Source organism: Tachypleus tridentatus, chromosome 4 (genome assembly GCF_004210375.1).
Source record: "Tachypleus tridentatus isolate NWPU-2018 chromosome 4, ASM421037v1, whole genome shotgun sequence".
Classification (NCBI taxonomy): Eukaryota; Metazoa; Arthropoda; class Merostomata; order Xiphosura; family Limulidae; genus Tachypleus; species Tachypleus tridentatus.
Genome location: NC_134828.1, coordinates 66,268,221 through 66,288,740, shown reverse-complemented (window position 1 = coordinate 66,288,740; position 20,520 = coordinate 66,268,221). Strand labels below are relative to the sequence as shown.

At 34.7% G+C, this 20,520-nt stretch overlaps 1 protein-coding gene across 5 annotated transcripts in view; it reads left to right on the top strand.

Annotated features, from left to right (window-relative positions):
- LOC143249332 (S-phase kinase-associated protein 2-like) overlaps window positions 1-3,479 on the top strand; it is a 31,230-nt gene extending 27,751 nt beyond the window's left edge. For 3 of the 5 annotated variants that reach the window (XM_076498979.1, XM_076498981.1, XM_076498982.1), the window contains 4 exons: window positions 215-313; window positions 561-688; window positions 966-1,125; window positions 1,385-3,479. In XM_076498979.1, the coding sequence (XP_076355094.1) occupies window positions 215-313; window positions 561-688; window positions 966-1,125; window positions 1,385-1,571 (574 nt within the window). In that variant the 3' untranslated portion in view covers window positions 1,572-3,479. Of the gene's footprint in view, window positions 1-214; window positions 314-560; window positions 689-949; window positions 1,126-1,384 lie in introns of all 5 variants that reach the window. The other 2 variants (XM_076498980.1, XR_013027736.1) reach the window with 2 other exon arrangements.
- The last annotated feature ends 17,041 nt before the right edge of the window (window positions 3,480-20,520 follow it).

Sequence of the window (20,520 nt, the reverse complement as noted above, 5' to 3'; positions counted from 1 at the left end):
TAACTTTTAATAGTAGCTTTTATTTGTGATAGAAAACTTTAAGCAGTTATGTCTGAAGATGGTTGAAAAAATAGTTTTTAAATAGTGATATTAAGCAAACCTACCCCTCTACTGTGACATTAATTAGTTATTGTAATATCTTAATCACGTAATTGTATTCCAGTGTGTTTTAACCATAAGTACAATTTTGTTTTTGTATATTCTGTCTCTTCAGTCACATAGGTGTTAACACAAACTTGGAGGTTCTGAACATGGCCATGTGTAAAGGGGTTACAAGTGAGGGATTACAAGCTATCATATTTGGTTGTAGAAGGTGAGAGGCCACTATTTAAAGGTCTGATAAAGTATAGTAAATGTTGCATCTTAATTTAATTTGGCTGATTAAAAAGAATTTGACGAACCTATAATGATGATAATAAGTGTTCCAGCTCATAAACTAGAAGTGTTGATCACAGCTACACTGGTAACAACCATATAGTGTTTGATGTGGATAGTACATGGACTTAAGCTGCCAAAAAACATAGCAATATGCTAATCATTAGAATGTGTCTTTTGTGTAGGCTAGCATCATGGAACTTAGCCTGGACACATCTTTCATCAGACTGCATTTGGTCTTTGATTCATTCACTACCAAATTCCATTACTCACCTGAACCTTAGTGGCTGTCGAGAGAAGTTGCTGAATGAAGGTACACAAGAGTGTATTGTCAACATAAAGATATTTATAGATTTTAATGTAATAACAAGTTTTTAGTTTTAAAATCAGTTTCTTCAATGCTTTTAATATGTAGGGTGGGATGAAGTTCTTGAGTACATTTAGCATTAGCTATAAAAATATTGTCAAATTAATGTATTATATTAGAGTGAATTTTGTTTTTCCTCATAAAAATAACTTCATTATCACTGACATAAAATGTGGTTTTAGTTAAAACAAGTAAACTTCTATATAGTTTTTTTTTCTGAAAGATATTGCTGTACTAGTCCAACAGTGTCCTAGACTTCATTCTTTGGATATTAGTGATGCCACACTGTTAACTAATGAAGCTTTGAATGCAATACTGAAGCTACAACACCTACAGCATCTATTTGTTAGTCGCTGCTACAGTATCCCTCCTGCTCATTATTTGTAAGTAACAGTTCCATTATTGGAAACTATAGCAATTCATGCAAACTTTAATTTAAACTGAATTACTTTTCTTTAATTCAAGAATATAAATTTTATTTAGAACACTATGACTGTTTGACAAGACAGAACTTGGACAAGAAAATTTACATATATAGTTGTTTTTTGTTATGATTTTCTTACCTCCTTGACATATACAAAATTTTTTTTTTGATTTGTAGTTATATGCATTAAGTTTCAACTATATTTTGTTACTGTCTAGATATTTGAAGAATATGCCATCTTTAAAACATCTAGAAGTGTTTGGTGTTCTAACAGAAATGGCCATTCAGTCTTTACGCTTCAGTCTGCCGCACATAGAAATTAATCGTCATCTATTTTCAACCATAGCCAGACCAACTACAGGTATTCACCGTACTAGCATTTGGGGACTACGTGTACGTGACTGACAAATGAAATGTTCTCAGTTGGAAAGTATGTTTTTTTAAGAATTCCTTGTGCAATTGGCAACACTCATTTATTTTACATCACCAACAAAACGTGAATACAAAGTGTTTTTTTTTTAATGGAATTGTAGAAATAAAATACAGGAAACTAACATTACTGCTAGTGAGATTATTTGTTCTAAAATACTTTTTTTTCATAATCTTCCATTTATAGTAGACAGTGCTGCTTTAAGTTTCATTTGCCACTTGAAACTGAAAAATATTATGTAAGATATCTTGAAACATAGTCTCTGGACTTGGACTTGGTATTATTCAAAAAGGATGTTAACTAGTCATCTCGGAAGAATGAGCTTCTGTTTTTCAAAGTTGGTGTGTAGATATTGGGAACTTTTGGCTACGTCAGAAAAGTGCACTGTTATGTAAGTCATTTTACAAAACAAATGCATTGATTTTTCATTTACTGTTTTCTATTAAACGTTTCAATGAACTTCAAGATGTTGATGAGAGTTGGGACACAACATTATGTAAACTTATAAAATATTTACCAAATTTTTGAAGGAAGTATCTGCAACATTCTTTGTCTGTACATTAATAAGAACAAGCTTAGAATCATTGTAGTTTTTTTAGAACGCAAAATATGGTGTTCAGTTTATTGTCTAGCAGATGCTTGGTTATATGCAAGTTTGTTTGACTTTTTCACAAAATAAACGTTTTTTTGTACAGACTTTTGTATTTTAGGTTAATGCACTTCAGACAGTAATATTTACATTTTTTGTTAACAGATTTTTCACAGTTAAACTTAATTTTTAATTCCAGACATTTTTATATAACAACAGTACCTTGTGATGTGTAGTTCAAATGAAATATCCTGAAGATACTTATTAGTTAAGTAAATCTAAGTAGAAGTTGCCAATAATTTGTACTTTCACAGATCATAGCGCTACCTGTAATTTCTTTAATAAGGCATGTATAATAAATAAGCACAGCAACAACAAAATGTAGAAAACAAAAGTAAGAGGAAGAAAAAAGATGTTTAGTGAATTTTTCTTTTGGTTTAATGTAATTGTACACGTGCTGATGATGTGTCCTCCAGCCACACAGACTGACTGACTGATGAATATTTAGTGCTTAAGTATTTTTTTCATTATGATACTTGGTAACAGTACTGAATCTGTTGTAAATTAGCGTATGCATCTTTCAGAGAAAGTAATCTTACTTTTACTCACTAAGATGTGACAAAATATTTTTGGTAACTTAAAATGAAATCATTATTCATTTGTGAAATCTGTAACTTGTTTATATATGATTTAAAAATTCTGTTTCCTCTAAATTTAACTTTTATTTTTTTCATACTGATCATGTAAGACTTCAGTATAATCAGTAGTTCAAGATGTAGATGGGTGTATTATTATGGCATTAATTACATACAGTTTAAAAACTTAAACAAAATATTTTCATCTGATTTCTTTTGTAGACATTTTTCAAGATTTTTATGTTAAAAATTGATCTTGTTAGTGTAATGTTGGCTGTTTGGTTGGTAAGTTTTTATTTATGCTAAGTACGTGTGCTTAGGTTTTTTTGATCGAAAGCTCTAATGATGGATAATTCTAACTTCGTGCTTCATTCATCAGATGGGTTCAAAATGTGCTGATATATAATAAATATATTTATTTAAAAAATTCTTAAACTTGGACACAGTTACATTATTTTTTCAAACAACTACATCTTACATTTATATTAACTTATTGTTATATTTCCTTTTCATTGGACTATATTTCAGGCCTTTCCTTTCACTTCATACTTTTTTTAGTATTTAGTAGAAAAACTCAACTAGCACATGTGCACAATACTTATATTTCATTACAAATGTTAGTAAGATAAATAAATTTGATACATGTATATTTCTTGAAACCAGTAGTTTATTTTTCATTCCAGAAAAGGTTTTTATAATTCATCACATGAATATCTGTGTATCTGTAACATTACTATTTCCATATTCATGAGCCTGGCATGTCCAGTTGGTTAGGGCACTCAACTCACAATCTGAGGGTAACAGGTTTGAATTTCCTTCCAACCAAACATGCTTGCTCTTTCAGTCATTATAATGTGATGGTCAATCCCATTATTCATTGGGAAGAGTTGACAGTTGATGGTAATGACTAGCTGTCTACCCTCTAGTCTTGTAATGCTAAATTGGGGATGGCTAACACAAATTGCCCTCATGTAGCTTTACGTGTAATTATGAGTAAATCAAATCCTAGATTTTGTTTTTTCTACAGCATCAGACTAGTATTTTTGTTTTTCCCAAAACTAACAAAGTTCATTAAATAAATGTTGTGAAGCAATTTCAGAATTTACATTTCTGTAAGTTCTTTTTAAGTAGAGATATGCAAAAGTTGTTTGAGACAACTTACATTATTAAGAAGTTGGTTGCACGTTACCAGGTGAAAAAGTGCAACTCAAACTCCTTTAACAAAGTATCAAAGGGGGGAAAAAAAATTGATCTCATTCAACTTTAATTTTAACAACATTTGTCTGCAAATAGTATTAACAATGCTGTTTTATAAAATAATTTGCACACCTCCTGTCCTGCCACCTTCAATAAGTGAAAAAACAAAAATACTTTCATTGTATATTATGCAGGTAACAATCCTTTTAAAAGTGTATACATTTTAAACTTACAGTATAAATGGATTTCATTAAGCCTTTAAATTCCATATTTGCATGTCTTAATAACCACAATGGAAAAATTTCACTGTCAATCTGAGTGGATCTGACACCTGTTCTTGAACCAGTGTGGCTCGACAGTGCCTGTATGCTGAGCAGTCTGAGAGAGCCCTAAGAGCGTATTTGGAGACCGGAGAATTGCAAACAGTCAAAGTTTTCTCTGACACTCTGATGAGCATTTGATTCTTTTTATAATTGCTTTAATTTTTCACTTACAACACAGTTAATGGACTAGTCCATTTTAATCTTCAAATACTGTTAAAAATCCAGCATCTTCCTATTCAAAGAGAATCTCTTGTGAAGACCTCTCCTAAACTGTACACCACGTTTAGAAAATTACATTATGCCACTGGAATAAACATTTTATCCTTAACGTTCATGTTTAACTTCAATCTAAAAGAAAGGAAACTGTTTTTTCCAGACATCTCAAGTCTCGCAGTGATATAAAAATCAGTGGATAAAACTATAATGTTATATTCAACAAAGAACCCTACATCACTGAAGCTATCAGGTGTTAATTTCTATAGAAACACAGGACACTGCTACTACTTCAACAAATGAATCAGTGACAGATAAATTCTTCAAAGCAATGAAATTGTCATTAGCATATTTTATTTGTTCATCTTATCCAATTCTTCTTTCTTAAACCTGTTAAACAATTGCCTCAATTGAGTTTCTAAGAAGTGCCAATCGGCATCAGTCATTTTATTTGTGGCATTTCCTCGTCATTATCGTTGTAAACTTCACCTGAAATAATTCCATATCATTTGATTTAAAAACTTACTGTATTATTGTATTTAAAGTGTCAAGCATAGATTGCAACAAATTTGAGGAAGGAGGTTTTTAAAAGGAAAAAGCATGCTACTTTGGAAAGATCTTTCAACAAATATTCGAAAACTGACAGTTGTGAGAGAACTTATTTTAGCTGTAATTTGAGTAAAGTACAGTGGGTCTTCCTCCAATGCAGGGGTACATCCCTCAAGCAAGTTATGTTGGAGGAACTCCATCCACACCTTACAGAACTAACAGGGACACGGCTACACAGCCAAGTTAAGTCTCTGATAAATGCTTATATACGGATTTTTTTTTATACACAAATTAAAAGACCTACCTATTGTATAGGAGCTAAAAATATAAAATAACAACATTCACATGTGATATTCTGCACCTGCAAATGAAAATAAGTTAAATAAAAAGTATCATATTTTATTGTAACAGAAGACAAAGACCTTTTGTTGATGAAAGGAAGACTTGCAATGGTGATGATAATAAATTAGGGGCTGATAGGTTAATTTGAGGCTGGTGGATCATCAGAAAACTCGGCTTCCAACTTTAATGAAGCAGATGTAGAAGTCGAGGGAGTGGGGCCAGAAATCAGGCTTGGGCTTTATAAAGTCAGTAATTTTCGGACGTTTGGCTTTCATTCAAAAATATTTTCAAGATTTCTCTGTAGTGTGCTAAAACGTCATTAAACCCTCTTGTAAGTTTAATGCTTCTCTCTATTATAGATTCCATGTCTAGAGCCATTTCTGCGAGCTCATCTGTCTTGCATAGGAAATCGGATATAGCCTTCGCTGTGAGGATAGGTTTAGCAGGTTCTGTCTCTTCCACATCTTCATCATTCTGGAAGCTATCAGCACTTCGTATTCTTTATTCTTTGACTCTTGGTAATGGGATTCCAGCAGAACAAGCATCTCTTCATCCTGAACTCATATTTCTATAGAAACACAGGACACTGCTACTACTTCAACAAATGAATCAGTGACAGATAAATTCTTCAAAGCAGTGAAATTGTCATTAGCATATTTTATTTGTTCATCTTATCCAATTCTTCTTTCTTAAACCTGTTAAACAATTGCCTCAATTGAGTTTCTAAGAAGTGCCAATAGGCATCAGTCATTTTATTTGTGGCATTTCCTCGTCATTATCGTTGTAAACTTCACCTGAAATAATTCCATATCATTTGATTTAAAAACAATTACTGTATTATTGTATTTAAAGTGTCAAGCATAGATTGCAACAAATTTGAGGAAGGAGGTTTTTAAAAGGAAAAAGCATGCTACTTTGGAAAGATCCCCTTACCTCTAATTTCTTTAGCGAGTCTTACAATATTGGTAACTTTCTTCTCAACCATTGGAAAGCCCTTAAAATCATTTATGACTTCAGGACAACCAGCATGCATTTATGATAAGACTCTTTTGTTTCGTCCCATGACATTTTATGATATCAATATAGTGATTAGTGTTATAAACTTTCCAAAGGTTGGTTGAGTTTTTGAAAACACCAAAGTCTATAGCTTGGGTGGAACATTGGTAGATATTCCTTGTATAGTAAGACTTAAATGTTTTTATTACCTCTTGGTTCACTGGCTGCAAGATGTATGTGGTATTGGGAGGTAAAATTATTATTTTCACATTGGGATAGTTGAACTATAGTGTGCCAAGGTCATGTACAGAAACATTATCCAAAACTACAAGAACCTCAAAGTCAAGGTTATTATTCGGCAGGTATTTTTTAAAACTCGTACACAAAATGATATTGTAACTAGTTGTTGAATAGCATCCTAGTTACCTAAGCCTTTTTATTTGAACACCAAACAACAGACATATGTTGCTTATTCTTGCCTTTTAATGCGTGTGGGTTTGTGGAGCGATACACTAACACAGGCTTGCATTTAAAATCACCGGATGAGTTCCTCAGCGGAAGCAAAGTGAGCCTATCCTTAAAGGCCTTATACCTGGATGCTGCTTATGCTCTTTGGTAACTATGCCCTGTTGTCCTTATAAAGTGGTCTGGCAAGGCACTCGACTCGTAATCCGAGGGTCGCGGGTTTGAATCCCCGTCATATCAAATATGCTCGCCCTTTTAGCCATGGGAGTGTTATAATGTGATGGTCAATCCCACTATTCGTTGGTAAGAGTAGCCCAAGAGTTGGCAGTGGGTGGTAATGACTAGCTGCCTTCCCTCTCGTTTTACACTACTAAATTAGGGTCGGCTAGTGCGGATAGCCCTCGTATAGCTTTGCGCAAAATTCAAAACAAGCCAAACGAACCAATCTTCTTATAAAAGAGCCCTATCTCATTTGCATTAAACAACTATTGATGGACATATCCTTTTTCCTCAGAACGATCTAGAGAGCTAGTATGTTTGCGTGTTGGGTGAACCACGAATAATTGAATTTTCCATGTTTAGCAGGCAATTAGTTTTAAATTTTTCCTGCATGATCGAATCCTTGTTGGACGTACCAGTGACATAGAAGGATTTATTGTATGTGAAAATGAAGATTTTATTAATGATAACTGTGAAAGCAAAAAATAATATGAATATGTATAATGAAATAGAAGATTGTGTAACTGTTCCAAATGACATAGGAAGATACCAGTGCTATCAGTGATACATCAACTTTTTCGTCGGTACAAACAATTCGTACTTGGAAGGCTGGGTTTTTGTTGTTGTTGTTGTTGTTTTTACCAATTTATATGAACCTAGTTAATGGCCTTAGCTCTTCAATGATAGTCAGTTAATCTTAAAAGAAAATTATAACTTTCTGAAAGCTGGTAAAAAAACTGACATTTTACGTCCATTTTTACCATAACCTTGTTTTAAGTAACGGTGAAAAACATACCCAACATTGTTTGGTGTATTCTCAAAGTAAAAGCTATGTATTTTTGTTTTGTTTATTGTTTATTTGCAAGATTACAAACAGCCATTGCTTCTCAAAGTTATCCAGATTGGAAAAAAAGTGTTTAAAAATCACAGAAAAATTACAAAGACCACAAGAAATGTGTGATGAAATGGCTAGACTTCGGAAATAAACTAAATGGTAGAACTACTCTTGCCAAACTTTCGCAAATGTAGATACGACTAAGAAAACAACGCTGACGAGATATTTTATCATAACGTAACTTAGCTTTTCGTGGACATGAAGAATGTATAATGAGTCTATAAAAATAGTGGAAGTTTCCTCGGATTACCTAAATTATAATTATTAACAAAATATGATCTTGTTGTGCGAGAACATTTGTGTTGTGTCTGGAAGAATGAAATAAGAAATCATTATCCCAGTAAGACCACTGAGAATGCGTTGATTAATTTTATAGTAAAAGGATTTAAAAATAAGATACTGGACAAGGCGATGGATGCCAAATACAACTCGTTTCTTTTGGAAATACGCGAGATTTAAGTGATATTACGTGATGTAAAAGCGAGAATATTACAAGAAAATCCACGGGCCTCCTTCCGCCTATGTTGTTGTCATTGTTGGTATATGACCCAAAGAGATGCTGATTCATCCTTTACAAGGGCTTCAGTACATTTTTTGGTCTAATCCAGAGGTTTTACATTCTATTTTCAATAACTTCTTAGTTTGTTTGTTTTTAATTTTGCGTAAAACTACACGACAGCTGTCCTTAATTTAGTAGTGCAAGACTAGAGGGAAGGCAGATAGTCATCACCACGCACCGCCAACTCTTGGGCTGTTATTAGTGGTTACTTTTGTAAGACTTCGTGTTTCGATGTTTTGCAAATAACTTACGTAAGTAGCGTTTAAACTTTGATTTTATGTTATATATATTACAGTTAGTGGTGTAGTCCTGTATGGGCGTCATGAAATGGTAATCCTTAATTACGTAGGGTGAAGGCCACTTCCATACATCTAATGTAGATTATTACCCGTGTTGTTCTCTTACACATCCAAGTGAGATTTTTTTTTTATTTCGTGCAAAGCTACACGAGGCATACGTGTTCTATTCATCACTAATTTAACAGTGCAAGTCAAGAGAGAAGGCAAGTAGTCATCACTACCCACCGTCAACTCTTAGGCTACTATTTCACCAACGAATAGTGGAGTTGACTGTTCGCTTTATAACGCTCCCACGGCTGAAAGGGTGAACATGTTTGGTGTGATAGAGATTCCAACCCGCGACCATCAGATTATGAGTCGAGCACCTAACCCATCTGGCCATGCAGAGCCAACCTCTTACAGCAGGTGTGTATTAAAAGAAAGGGATAATATAACCCTAAAACTAATTTCGTAAACTAGATGGGAAAGTTGTTTAATTTCCACTCGAAAAGGTCTGCACCAATTTACAAAAACTATCAGCAAATTGTGTAGGTGATCCCAAACTTCGCAATTAATGTAAATATTTCATTAGTGATACTATAACCTGCGATTTCATAGTTTCTTTAATTGTATGGTATGACATCCTAGTAGAAATCAATGCTATCAGTAAATAGTAAAATAGTAATAATATGCATTTAGACAGTACTTTTGTACACTTAGAAGAATTTCTGAAATGATTGAGAATACAGATCAATGGGCTTTGAGCCAACATTTTCTAAAGTCAATGATCTGGCAGAAAATTTGGAGATTCAGAGAGATTTCAGAGAACCGTGACGTCGAATTTAGAAAAAAAAAAAAAAATTATGGAAGTGAACATTAACGTATAAGTAATTATAAGGGATTTTTAAGGATTCAATACTTTAATGGTGTCGACCAATTATTATAAGGAATTATTTATCACCACCCACCGTCAACTCTTGGGCTACTCTTTCACCAACAAATAGTGGAGTTCGCTGTCGCTTTATAACGCTCCCATGACTGAAAGGGTGAGCATGTTTGGTGTGACAGGGATTCCAACCCGCGACCCTCTGATAGTTGTCGTTGATACGATTCGTGTGAGTATGTTGGTAGATATGGATTTTTGTATATCAGAAGTTCAAGCCATTACTGAAGAACTTTTGTAACTTTGCAACGACCTTAAGATTCTGCTTAGTTTTGAGGGTTCACGTGACATTAATGACGTACAAAACAAATCAGTATATTTCGCGGAATTCTTACCCCACCCATCCCAGCACCGATATCAATTACACCTTGGAATTTTTCAATGACAATGGCTTATGTGAAATTTATCCTAACGTGTATGTTGAAGTTCGTCTATTCTTACTATACCAGTTAAGGATGCTTCGACCAAAAGAAGTTTTCATGACTTAACTCCGTTTTACCAGGACCGAGACCAGGTGGTTAGGATGCTTGACTCGCAATTAGTGGGTTGCGGGTTCGAATCCCCGTCATAGTAAACATGCTCGCCCTTTCAGCTGTGGGGGTGGGCGGTGATGACTAGCTGCTTTCCGTCCTGCTACATTAGGGGGACGGCTAGCGCAGATAGCCTTCGTATAGCTTTGCGTGAAATTCAGAAACAAACAAACAAACCATTTTACCATGTCCTTAGAAAGATTGATATCTCTGGCAATGTTATCTATAGAAAATATAATAAACTATACAGATTATTTTGATCTGATAGAGGACTTTAGCATACAGAAGAATAACATGCAATTGTGTGAAATAAGTAAAGCATCCTACACATATGGTGATGGGCTACATAGTTGCTAGTAGTAAAATCCCTGAAGAAGTTCAAAGAGCCAGTTTCCACTATTACATTCGAAAATTCTGAACTGTGATCGACTGGAATGAATGATGTGTACCTGCTTCCCGTAAATTTTGTATTATGGGTACAAATGTTTGAATTTCATGTGTAGTAAATTAATTTGCATTCAAAATATATAATACATGTTTGTTTTTTATAATGTGCACTTAAAATGCACGCATGTAAATGAAATTTTAATAATTTGATAGCCAGTTTTCCAACGTAACATTTTAATCATACGTGTTCAATAATCGAGAAACATAAGCTTCTAAAACTATAATCGCCTAGGAACGTCGCACGCTAAATCTGCGCGTGCTTGGATATCACGAACATATTTACAAAGCTAATAACTCAGACACCAATTTAACATGAAGCAAAATCATTCATGAATAGTCAGGTAATTTCATTGACTATTTCGCGACTTATTAGACTGAATTAATTTCCTACTCTTAAAAAAAAAAAAAAAATAACAAGACAATGTGCTTATAACGTGACGGCCTCTTACACAACATTAATGCACATTGTCTCAATTTATTTTTTGACAAATAGTATAGCTTAATCCAAGGGTCGGCAACTTACGGGCCACGGTCCGGATCCAGACAGCCAACCGAAATCATCCAGCCTTCAGTCCCCAAACGAAATATCACATCCATCCGGCCTGTGGTGGTCCTAAAAAAGAATTCAAGTTTGTAACTTAATGTGGCTCACAGACATGGCCTCTGACCCCTGTGGGGAAAGAGGTTGCAGACCCCTGGCCTAAACCAATATATTTACGAAACAGCCATTTTAAGTTAACAACTTCAACTACTTTTTAAGATGTTTTTGCCCGAATGTTCTATTAGTTTTGGACACATTCCTTTGTGGCCCCTAATTATTAACACTATCGTGGGTCATGATATATGCCAATGCATGTCTGTATGTTAAAAAAATTGCAAGTTACATGTTAGGCTTAGTAATGCGTGTAGTAAAATCATAATATTCAATTTTGATTATCTCATTCCCCACTGGTTCAATATAGGTTTTCAATCAGAAGTGTTCTGCAGGATTTCAGCTACAGCCTTAAGTACATTACTATTTATTAGTGACGCAATGTAAAATTCAGAGGTAAACTGTCGCTACCATCTGTACCTCATTCCTTATAGAACAGCTAATTATCTGGTTGCTTAATATGGCCATCATGTTTACCAATTAGAAATTCAGAAGACAGTTGCTCTTTAGGCATATTGTTGTAATAAAGCAGTATATGAAAAGCCAGAGAGCTTTCAACTAATTATAAAAGTTTCATTTTATACAAAGCGTTCCATAATTGATAGATAATTTAAAATCCACCGATCTTACTTGAATGGGATCGGCATGGCCACGTGGCTACGACGATCGACTCGTAATCTGAAGGTTCGCAAATTCTTATCCCCGTCACACCAAAAATGCTCGCCCTTTTAGCCGTGGGAGCGTTGTAAAACTACAATCAATCCCACTATTCGTTGGTAAAAGAGTAACCCATGAGCTGACGGTGGTGATAACTAGTTGCCTTCTCTCTAGTCTTGCATTGTTAAATTAGGGACGGATAGAACAAATAGTCCTCGTGTAACTTTGCGCAAAAAAAAAAAAAAATCCACTTGAACGTGTAAGAAAGTAACACAGGTAATAATTTACATTAGATGTATGGAAGTGGCCCTCACCCTACATAATTAAGGATTAGCGCTTCATGACGACTACACTACTAACTATAATATAGATAACAAAAAATCAAAGTTAAAATGCAACTTGCATAAGTTTTTCCGAAGCATTGAAACACAAAGTCTTACAAAGTAACCACTAATATGGCGAAACTAGTGTTTACAAGATATCTTACCAACATAATGTTAAAACTTAAAATATACACAGTTATATAAAGTATATTCAGTTAAATAAGAATGACACGGAGTAATTTTAGCTTCAGTCGATGAGTTATAACGCATTTTGCCGTAATAAAACGATTTGTTATAAGGTTCCACAATGCAGTAGTACTAAACATGTAGATTACAACACTCTAAACGACTTGCGGAGTATCTCGCATTCACTGTCTCGAGATGTGTTGAATTCTAAGATTAATACTATTGAATTATTGCTGTTAAGCCTAAGCCTCATTAAAAAATTAATTACGTTCGATCTTCCCCAAAGGATTATAAAACTATTATCAAATGTCTACAAAAAGAGATATAGTTAATTGAAAATTTAGGAATAATATATGTATTAAAATGGAATATCAAATTTGACAACGTTATCAAATTCAAAGCTATGGTTCAATCTCGTATAATGAAGTCAAGTTGAAATTAGCATTAGGCTTAGGTATAGGTTAATAACACTTTAATATCAGGTTATTTATTTTAAGGTTAGCTATAATCGTCTTATAAATAAATCATCTTCAGGCGCTAAAATAAGAGTGAGAGTATTGTACTGTTATTTAGAAATTCAATTAGTTTATCAATTACCGTAAGTTAGTCTTCTTCGCTGGACTAATTTTTTAGGTTAAGAATATGTTTAAGAACTGTAAGCTTAGCGTATGATATTTGTGACATCATATTGCTCTACGCCCAAAACAATTTAAGCAATATAACTTGAAGGTAAGGTGCATTAGTTAAGATATCTTATTGTAATTCGCTACATAAACCAATGGCTACAAATATACCATATTGTTACAAATGCTTTCCTGGATTTGAGCAAGTGCGAAAACCCTCAAGAATTTTGCCACCAAATACTCTTCCTGGATGGGCAAACCTACCTCTGGATACAAAAATACCTATAGGGAGAAATCCTAATTTAGTTTACTTTACAAGAAAGAAACTAGGAGAAAAGGTAAATAATTATCTGTGGTTATTTCAATTGCTGGAGTTCAATTCTAGAAATGTATCTACGACTGAAACAAAATTAGGCCTTACATACTTGTGAAAGTGATCTTAAACTGTAAATGTATTTAGTAAGACTCACCTAGCCCTTGACAATGGCTAAATGGCCCAACTTAACGTCAGTACTTATGTATCTGTCCAGTGGATACTGAAGACAAAAGTATCAACAAAGAAATAGTAACTAGTTTTACATACTTATATAATATACATGGTAATGGCAACACTAATACTGCATATTAATTTTTACCTTACAAACAGACTGAAACAATATACCACAATTTTGTGTGAAAATATATTTATAATATTTCTAAATTGATTAAGATTTAGCCCAAGATTGCCAGTTTCTACTTTGAAAATCCCCTAGTGGTAAGTCAATCCCCCTAATTTACAAAATAGCTTTACCTGAGGGGAGTTGCATGTATATTATTTACAATCCTTACTCTTTTTTTCGATACTTCTTCAGTTCTACATTTAATCGTATTAAAGTGATGAAATACTGAAAATATTAAATGAATTAATTGTAATAATAGTGTCTTTTCGATTATATATCTGTCCCAGGATTATATTTCTTGTCCCCTCTTGCTGGTACAGCGGCAATTCTACCGATTTACAGCGCTAAAATCATAGGCTCGATTCCCCTCGGTGGGCTCAGCAGATAGCCCGATGTGGCTTTGCTATAAGAAAACACACACATTTCTTGATTTGTTGTTTCAATTTGAAATGATGATGACGACTGTTGTTGGTGTTAGTAGTTACACTTAAGATGGAACAGATTTCAATGAAATTACTTTTTCTTTGAATCAGGAATCCTACAAAATATGCGGGTTAGGTATTATGTACTATATTTCTTACGCTAGAATTATGCTTACTTTTGGGAAAGGCCTGGCATAGCCAGATTCATAGAGCGCTCGACTCGCAATCTGAGTGCCCCGGTTTGAATCCCCATCTAACTAAACATTCTCGGGGGACATTATAATGTGACTGTCAATTACACTATTCGTTGATAAAAGAATACCTCAAGAGTTGGCGGTGTGTGGTAATGACTAGCTGCCTTTTTTATAGTCTTACTCTGCTAAATTAGGACAGCTAGCGTATATAATCCTCGTGTAGCTTTACGTTAAATTCGAAATAACCCAATATTTTTTGAAGGAGGAGGAGTAGAGTGTAAAGAGGAATTTTTAGAGTTAGCATTCCAGCCTCCAATATGGTAGAAAGGCACTAACTGACAGGAGAGCAAACGAACAATACCAGCATGAAGTGTCCCATCCAGCTATCCAAAAAACTAGTATAGTTCCCAACCACCACCCATTCATCAAATCTGCTGTGACTATCATGTTCTAAATAAGCTTTTATATGCGGCAAGGTATACATCCGTATAATGTAGTGCCAATTTGTTAAAAGACCTTATTCATAACTAAAAATAGTTACTAGAAACATTAAGTAAAGTTTCTCTCATTTTTATTTCTTTACATCTATTTATTTGTTACATAACATGATAGTCGCAGTAGATTTGGTGAATGGGTGGTGATGTAGTGGGAGCTATACTAATTTCGCTGGATAGAACGCTTCATGCTGATATATCTCGTTTGCTGTGTTACCAGCTAGTACCTAGCAACCATACTGAGGGCTGGAATGCTAACCTTAAGAGATAACTTTCAACTTATTCAGCCCCAAATGGTAGCTCCCCACAACTGTCTGCAGGTAGTAAAGGTTGATATAGATGTGGGATGTTGTGGGCTTGAACACCCACATCTTGCTCTTCTAATTTATACTTTTATATCTTTTATTTCTTATGTGAAACTGGCGAATGGAGGTTAAGAATGATAGGCGGTGTATCTCCACCGCAATGAGGGGCCCTACTTCTTCAGTCACCTCCAAAACCTAGGGTATATTTTATAATCCCACGTTATAGCTTGTACCCTGGGATTTTTGCGATTAGTGCAGCGTTTTTTGTTTAACATATTCCTAAACAAACTAATATAATTAGTCAGAGGTTTGAATTTGCTGTTTATAACGCAGTCCTTCCTTTTTGCTTATTTTACTTCGTAAAAATCTATTCATTTTCACTGTATATATATATGAGTGAGTAAAGGAAGAAATTCTCAAATAACAGAAAATATGAGTATATATTTCGATATACCGAATTAATTACGACTTAAGACTGTTTAATTAAATGACTATCTTTGATCTTTAACTGCAATTCGTCGTTAGGATTCTTGTAGTTAGTTACTGCGTTGATCGCATATCGCAGTAAAAAAATTTCTTCGTGGATACCGCCCTTTCTAGGGTATGCGAAGGGTCTAACGTCACATAAGACTATTACTTTGATTCTTTAGGACCGTTTTGCATGAGGCTATTATATCTTACGATGTCATCAGTCATACCTTACTTTGTTGTGTTTGTTATTTCGTTTGTTTTTGTCGTACTTAATTGAGCGCACGGTTTCACTCATGTGTTTGTGTTTGTAACCCTACTCGACACACAAGTGTGTATATAATCATTATTTTATTTGCGTCTGGCGAATCAATATTAGCACTATTATAGTTCTACTTCCATCTCATCGTTAGAATACATTATTTCAACTTTAAAACTTAAGAAACAGTCTACACCAATCTTAGTTATTCTTAAAACAAGCGGCATCAATTTAATCAGCACTGTTGTTTTCTTTATTGTACACTTTATCATCACCGTAAATTATTCATTGGTTCCTACTGTTATATATTTATAAAACATTCTAACTTACGGGAAAGATATTCGTGAATTACTATATAAAAACAAAGTAAAATTATAGTTTGGTTTGAATTTCGCGCAACGCTACACGAGGGCTATCTGCGTTAGCCGTCCCCAATTTTGTAGTGTAAGACAAGAGTAAAGGCAGCTAGTCATCATCACTCATCGCCAACTCTTGGATTACTCTTTTACCAGCGAATAGTGGGATGACTGTCACATTATATCGCCCCCACGGCTGAAAGAGCGAGCATGTTTAGTGCGACAGCATTTGAACCCGCAACCCTCAGACAACGAGCCGAGCGCCCTGACCAACTGACTGGGCCGAGGAAAATTATGAATCCAATACACAAAACTGAGTTATATTGTATTATTTATAATAATTTAACAGTTTCAGTGAAGACAAAACGGGTACGCTATGTCAGATCTAGAACAATACTTGATTTTTAATATATATTTAAGTTTGATTTAAACTATAGGTGCATTGAAAAACAAAACAAAAACAGACACCATTTAAATTCGTATCATGAATGTTGCTCAGCATGACCAGGTTGTTAAGGTGCTCGACTTATAATCTGATGGTTGCGGGTTCTAATCCCTGTCGCACCAAACATACTCGCCCTTTCAGCCGTGGAGACGTTATAATGTAACGGTGAATCCAACTATTCGTTGGTAAAAGAGTAGCTCAAAAGTTGGTGGTGGGTGGTGATGACTAGCTGACTTTTGTCTAGTCTTACACTGCTAAATTAGTGACGGCTAGCGCAGATAGCTCTCGTGTAGCTTTGCGTGTAATTCAAAACAAACAAATGTATTTTATGAAACTTACATAGATTTGTAGTAACACTTTAGTGTGATTAAGTTTTAAATTATATTTAGTTATTGTTTCTGCAGGGGCATCTCTGGCCTCCGAAAATATTCGGGACGTTGGCCTGAAGAAGCGGCTACCAAATGTAATACAGTCATGTGAAAAAGTTAGGACACCCTATGAAAGCCTGTGTAATTTTGTAACATTTTTGGATATTTAAATATTTAATCTCAATTTTAACAATACTGAGAGATTATAGGAATATAACTAAATAAATAAAACTGAAGAAAATACTTTTCAAGATCTTCTGTAAATGTAATTCTACAAAAATGCATATTTTAACTGAGGAAAAAATTAGGACATCCTCATTTATTCCCACTTAAAATAGCTCAACTTACACACAGGTGTATCACACCAGGTGAACATGGTTAGAAGATCGTTGCTCAGCATTTTGAATGAGGCTTGCCCTATTTAAACCTCAGGCATTTAGTTTGGTGTGCTCCTGACTGTTGAAGTGAGAGTGAGCACCATGAGCTTGTGAGAGCAAAAGAGCTGCCTGAAGCCTTCAGAAAGAAAACTGTAGCAGCTTATGAGTCTGATAAGGGATTTAAAAAGATCTCAAAAGATTTTGAAATCAGCCATTCCACTGTCCGGAATATAGTCAACAAGTGGAGGGCTTTCAAAACGACTGTCAACATGCACAGGTCTGGTCGTCCAAGCAAGTTCACCCCGAGAGCACACCGCAAGATGCTAAGAGGGGACTCCAAACACCCTAACATGTCATCACGAGACCTATAGCAGGCTTTGGCTACTGTTGATGTGAAAGTGCATGCTTCTACAATCAGAAAGAGACTGCACAAGTTTAACTTGCATGGGAGACGTGCAAGGAGGAATCCTTTGCTCTCTAAGAGAAACATCAAGGCCAGACAGAAGTTTGCCAGAGAGAATGTAGACAAAGACCAGGACTTTTGGAATAATGTTCTTTGAACAGATGAGTCCAAAATTGAATTATTTGGACACCAGAACAGAGGACATGTTTGGCGTAAACCAAATACAGCATTCCAGGAAAAGAACCTCATACCAACTGTGAAGCATGGAGGTGGAAGTGTCATGGTTTGGGGCTGCTTTGCTGCAGCAGAACCTGGACAGCTCACAATCATAGAATCCACCATGAATTCTATTGTGTATCTGAGGGTGCTTGAGGATCATGTGAGACCATCTGTACGAAAATTAAAGCTGAAGCGGAACTGGACCCTGCAACATGACAATGACCCAAAACATACCACTAAATCCACCAAGGACTGGCTGAAAACTAAGAAATGGAGAGTCCTGGAATGGCCAAGTCAAAGCCCAGATCTTAATCTCATTGAGATGCTGTGAGGTGACTTGAAACGGGCTGTACATGCAAGAAACCCCTCAAACATTTCACAGCTGAAAGAATTCTGCATTGAGGAGTGGGTCAAACTTTTTTCAGACCGATGTCAGAGACTGGTAGATGGCTTCAAGAAGCGTCTCACTGCAGGTATTTCAGCCGTAGGGGGTAACACTAGCTATTAGGGGGTAGGGTGCCCTAACTTTTTCCTCCGTTCGAATATGCATTTTTGTAGAATTACATTTACAGAAGATCTTGAAAAGTATTTTCTTCAGTTTTAATTGTTCAGTTATATTTCTATAATATCTCAGTATTGTTGAAATTGAGATTAAATATCCATATATCCAAAAATGTTACACAAATACACAGGCTTTCATAGGGTGTCCTAACTTTTTCACATGACTGCATATTCAGGACACTGCATAATACATTTGGAGTCCTTTCCTTGTGGACCCGCGATTTGCGACGCCCATTAGTCTTAGACTGCAAAAATCAGAATTTTAACTAACATTTAAACAAGTTTTTCTATAAATCTAGCTGCATCAATCATTCCATGGTAAGGACTTCGACCTTAGTGACCCATATGGCTACAATATACCAACGATTTACCACAGCCTTCATGATCCTCATTTGAAAGACTTCTTTTACCATCCACTACGTCTCCAACATCTTATTCAAAACGGTTATGTGACAAAAGACAGCAAAGTAAATTGTAGTTTATCAGAGTTTAACCAGTACAGGTTGTACCTGAGGAAGCTATACCTGTATGAACTTGAACAGCTCAGAAAAAAGGCGGTAAATACCATATCACACTTCTGGAAAGTATAGATTAAATAAAATATTTATTGTATCTCAAGTAAAAGTATCAACACGTAGACGAATATATTTTATTTCAATTATTATTAGTTTGTTGAGCTTTAATAATAATTTCTATTTGAATCTGAAGACACATTAGTGTGTGTGTGTGTTGTGTCCAAATAAACTACTTGCAGGGCACACTGTATGATATTAACAGGAGTGATAGTTTAGCAATTTTTCACCTTCTGTAGCTCAGGTACTTTGATAATCCATATCTAATGTCAAGGCAGTATATTTAGAAACACCTGAGATATAATTTCTCGAATTATGACTGATTTTTTCCTTGTTTTTTCTCTTTGCGCCCAAAGTAGGAAATCTTTATTTGATATAAAAAATACTTAACTTTTGTGGATATTTTTTTAAAATTTGGAACACAGACGGATCTTTACAACTCACAATTATATGTGACTTGTACTTACACGTGCAAAGTTATTCGAGAAAAACAAGCACTTAAATTAAACGAAACGTTTTTGCTTACGATTATACCGGTCTAACATTTTTATTACAGTTTCACGTAATAGTGAAAGTAAACCGTTGTTAGTTTTGTCATTCGTATTAAAGACGACTTATTTCTAGCAGCAAAATTATCGGGTTACGCCGAGCAAACTAGATTAGCAGTTTCTAGTTAAAGCTTTCAAAAGAATCATGTGGGTGAACGATGATTCAACTTTTCAGTACAAATTTACTAAATGATATGAAATTTTCCTAATTAAAGAGCGTTTTGTGTCACGTGGTATTACCTTAGCAGTTAACGTAAATAATAACGCTTGATGCAGCTGTACCGATTGCATGGGAGTGATGACAAGAAACTGCTAAGTTTTATATAGAAAAACTACCACCACATACTTTAAAGAATATGTAAAGTTTAAGTATGTTCCGAATAATAGAATTGTGACCCCAAAAGTAATGTTGGTCGCTTTCTTATTTGTTAAGGTTTGTTGGTGTGTTTCGACAAAAAAGTCATGATATCTAATCAAACACACCTTAGATGTGAAAAAAAAATATTGAGCTTGTGGCTTAAAAGAATGAAATCAAAGTTAGCGGACAAACTGTTGATTTTGTTCCTTTAAGACGCACACTCAATATTTTTGTTGCCGCATTTTATTTTTAACACCTAAGACGTTTTGAATTAAATTAAATGATAATGAAATAA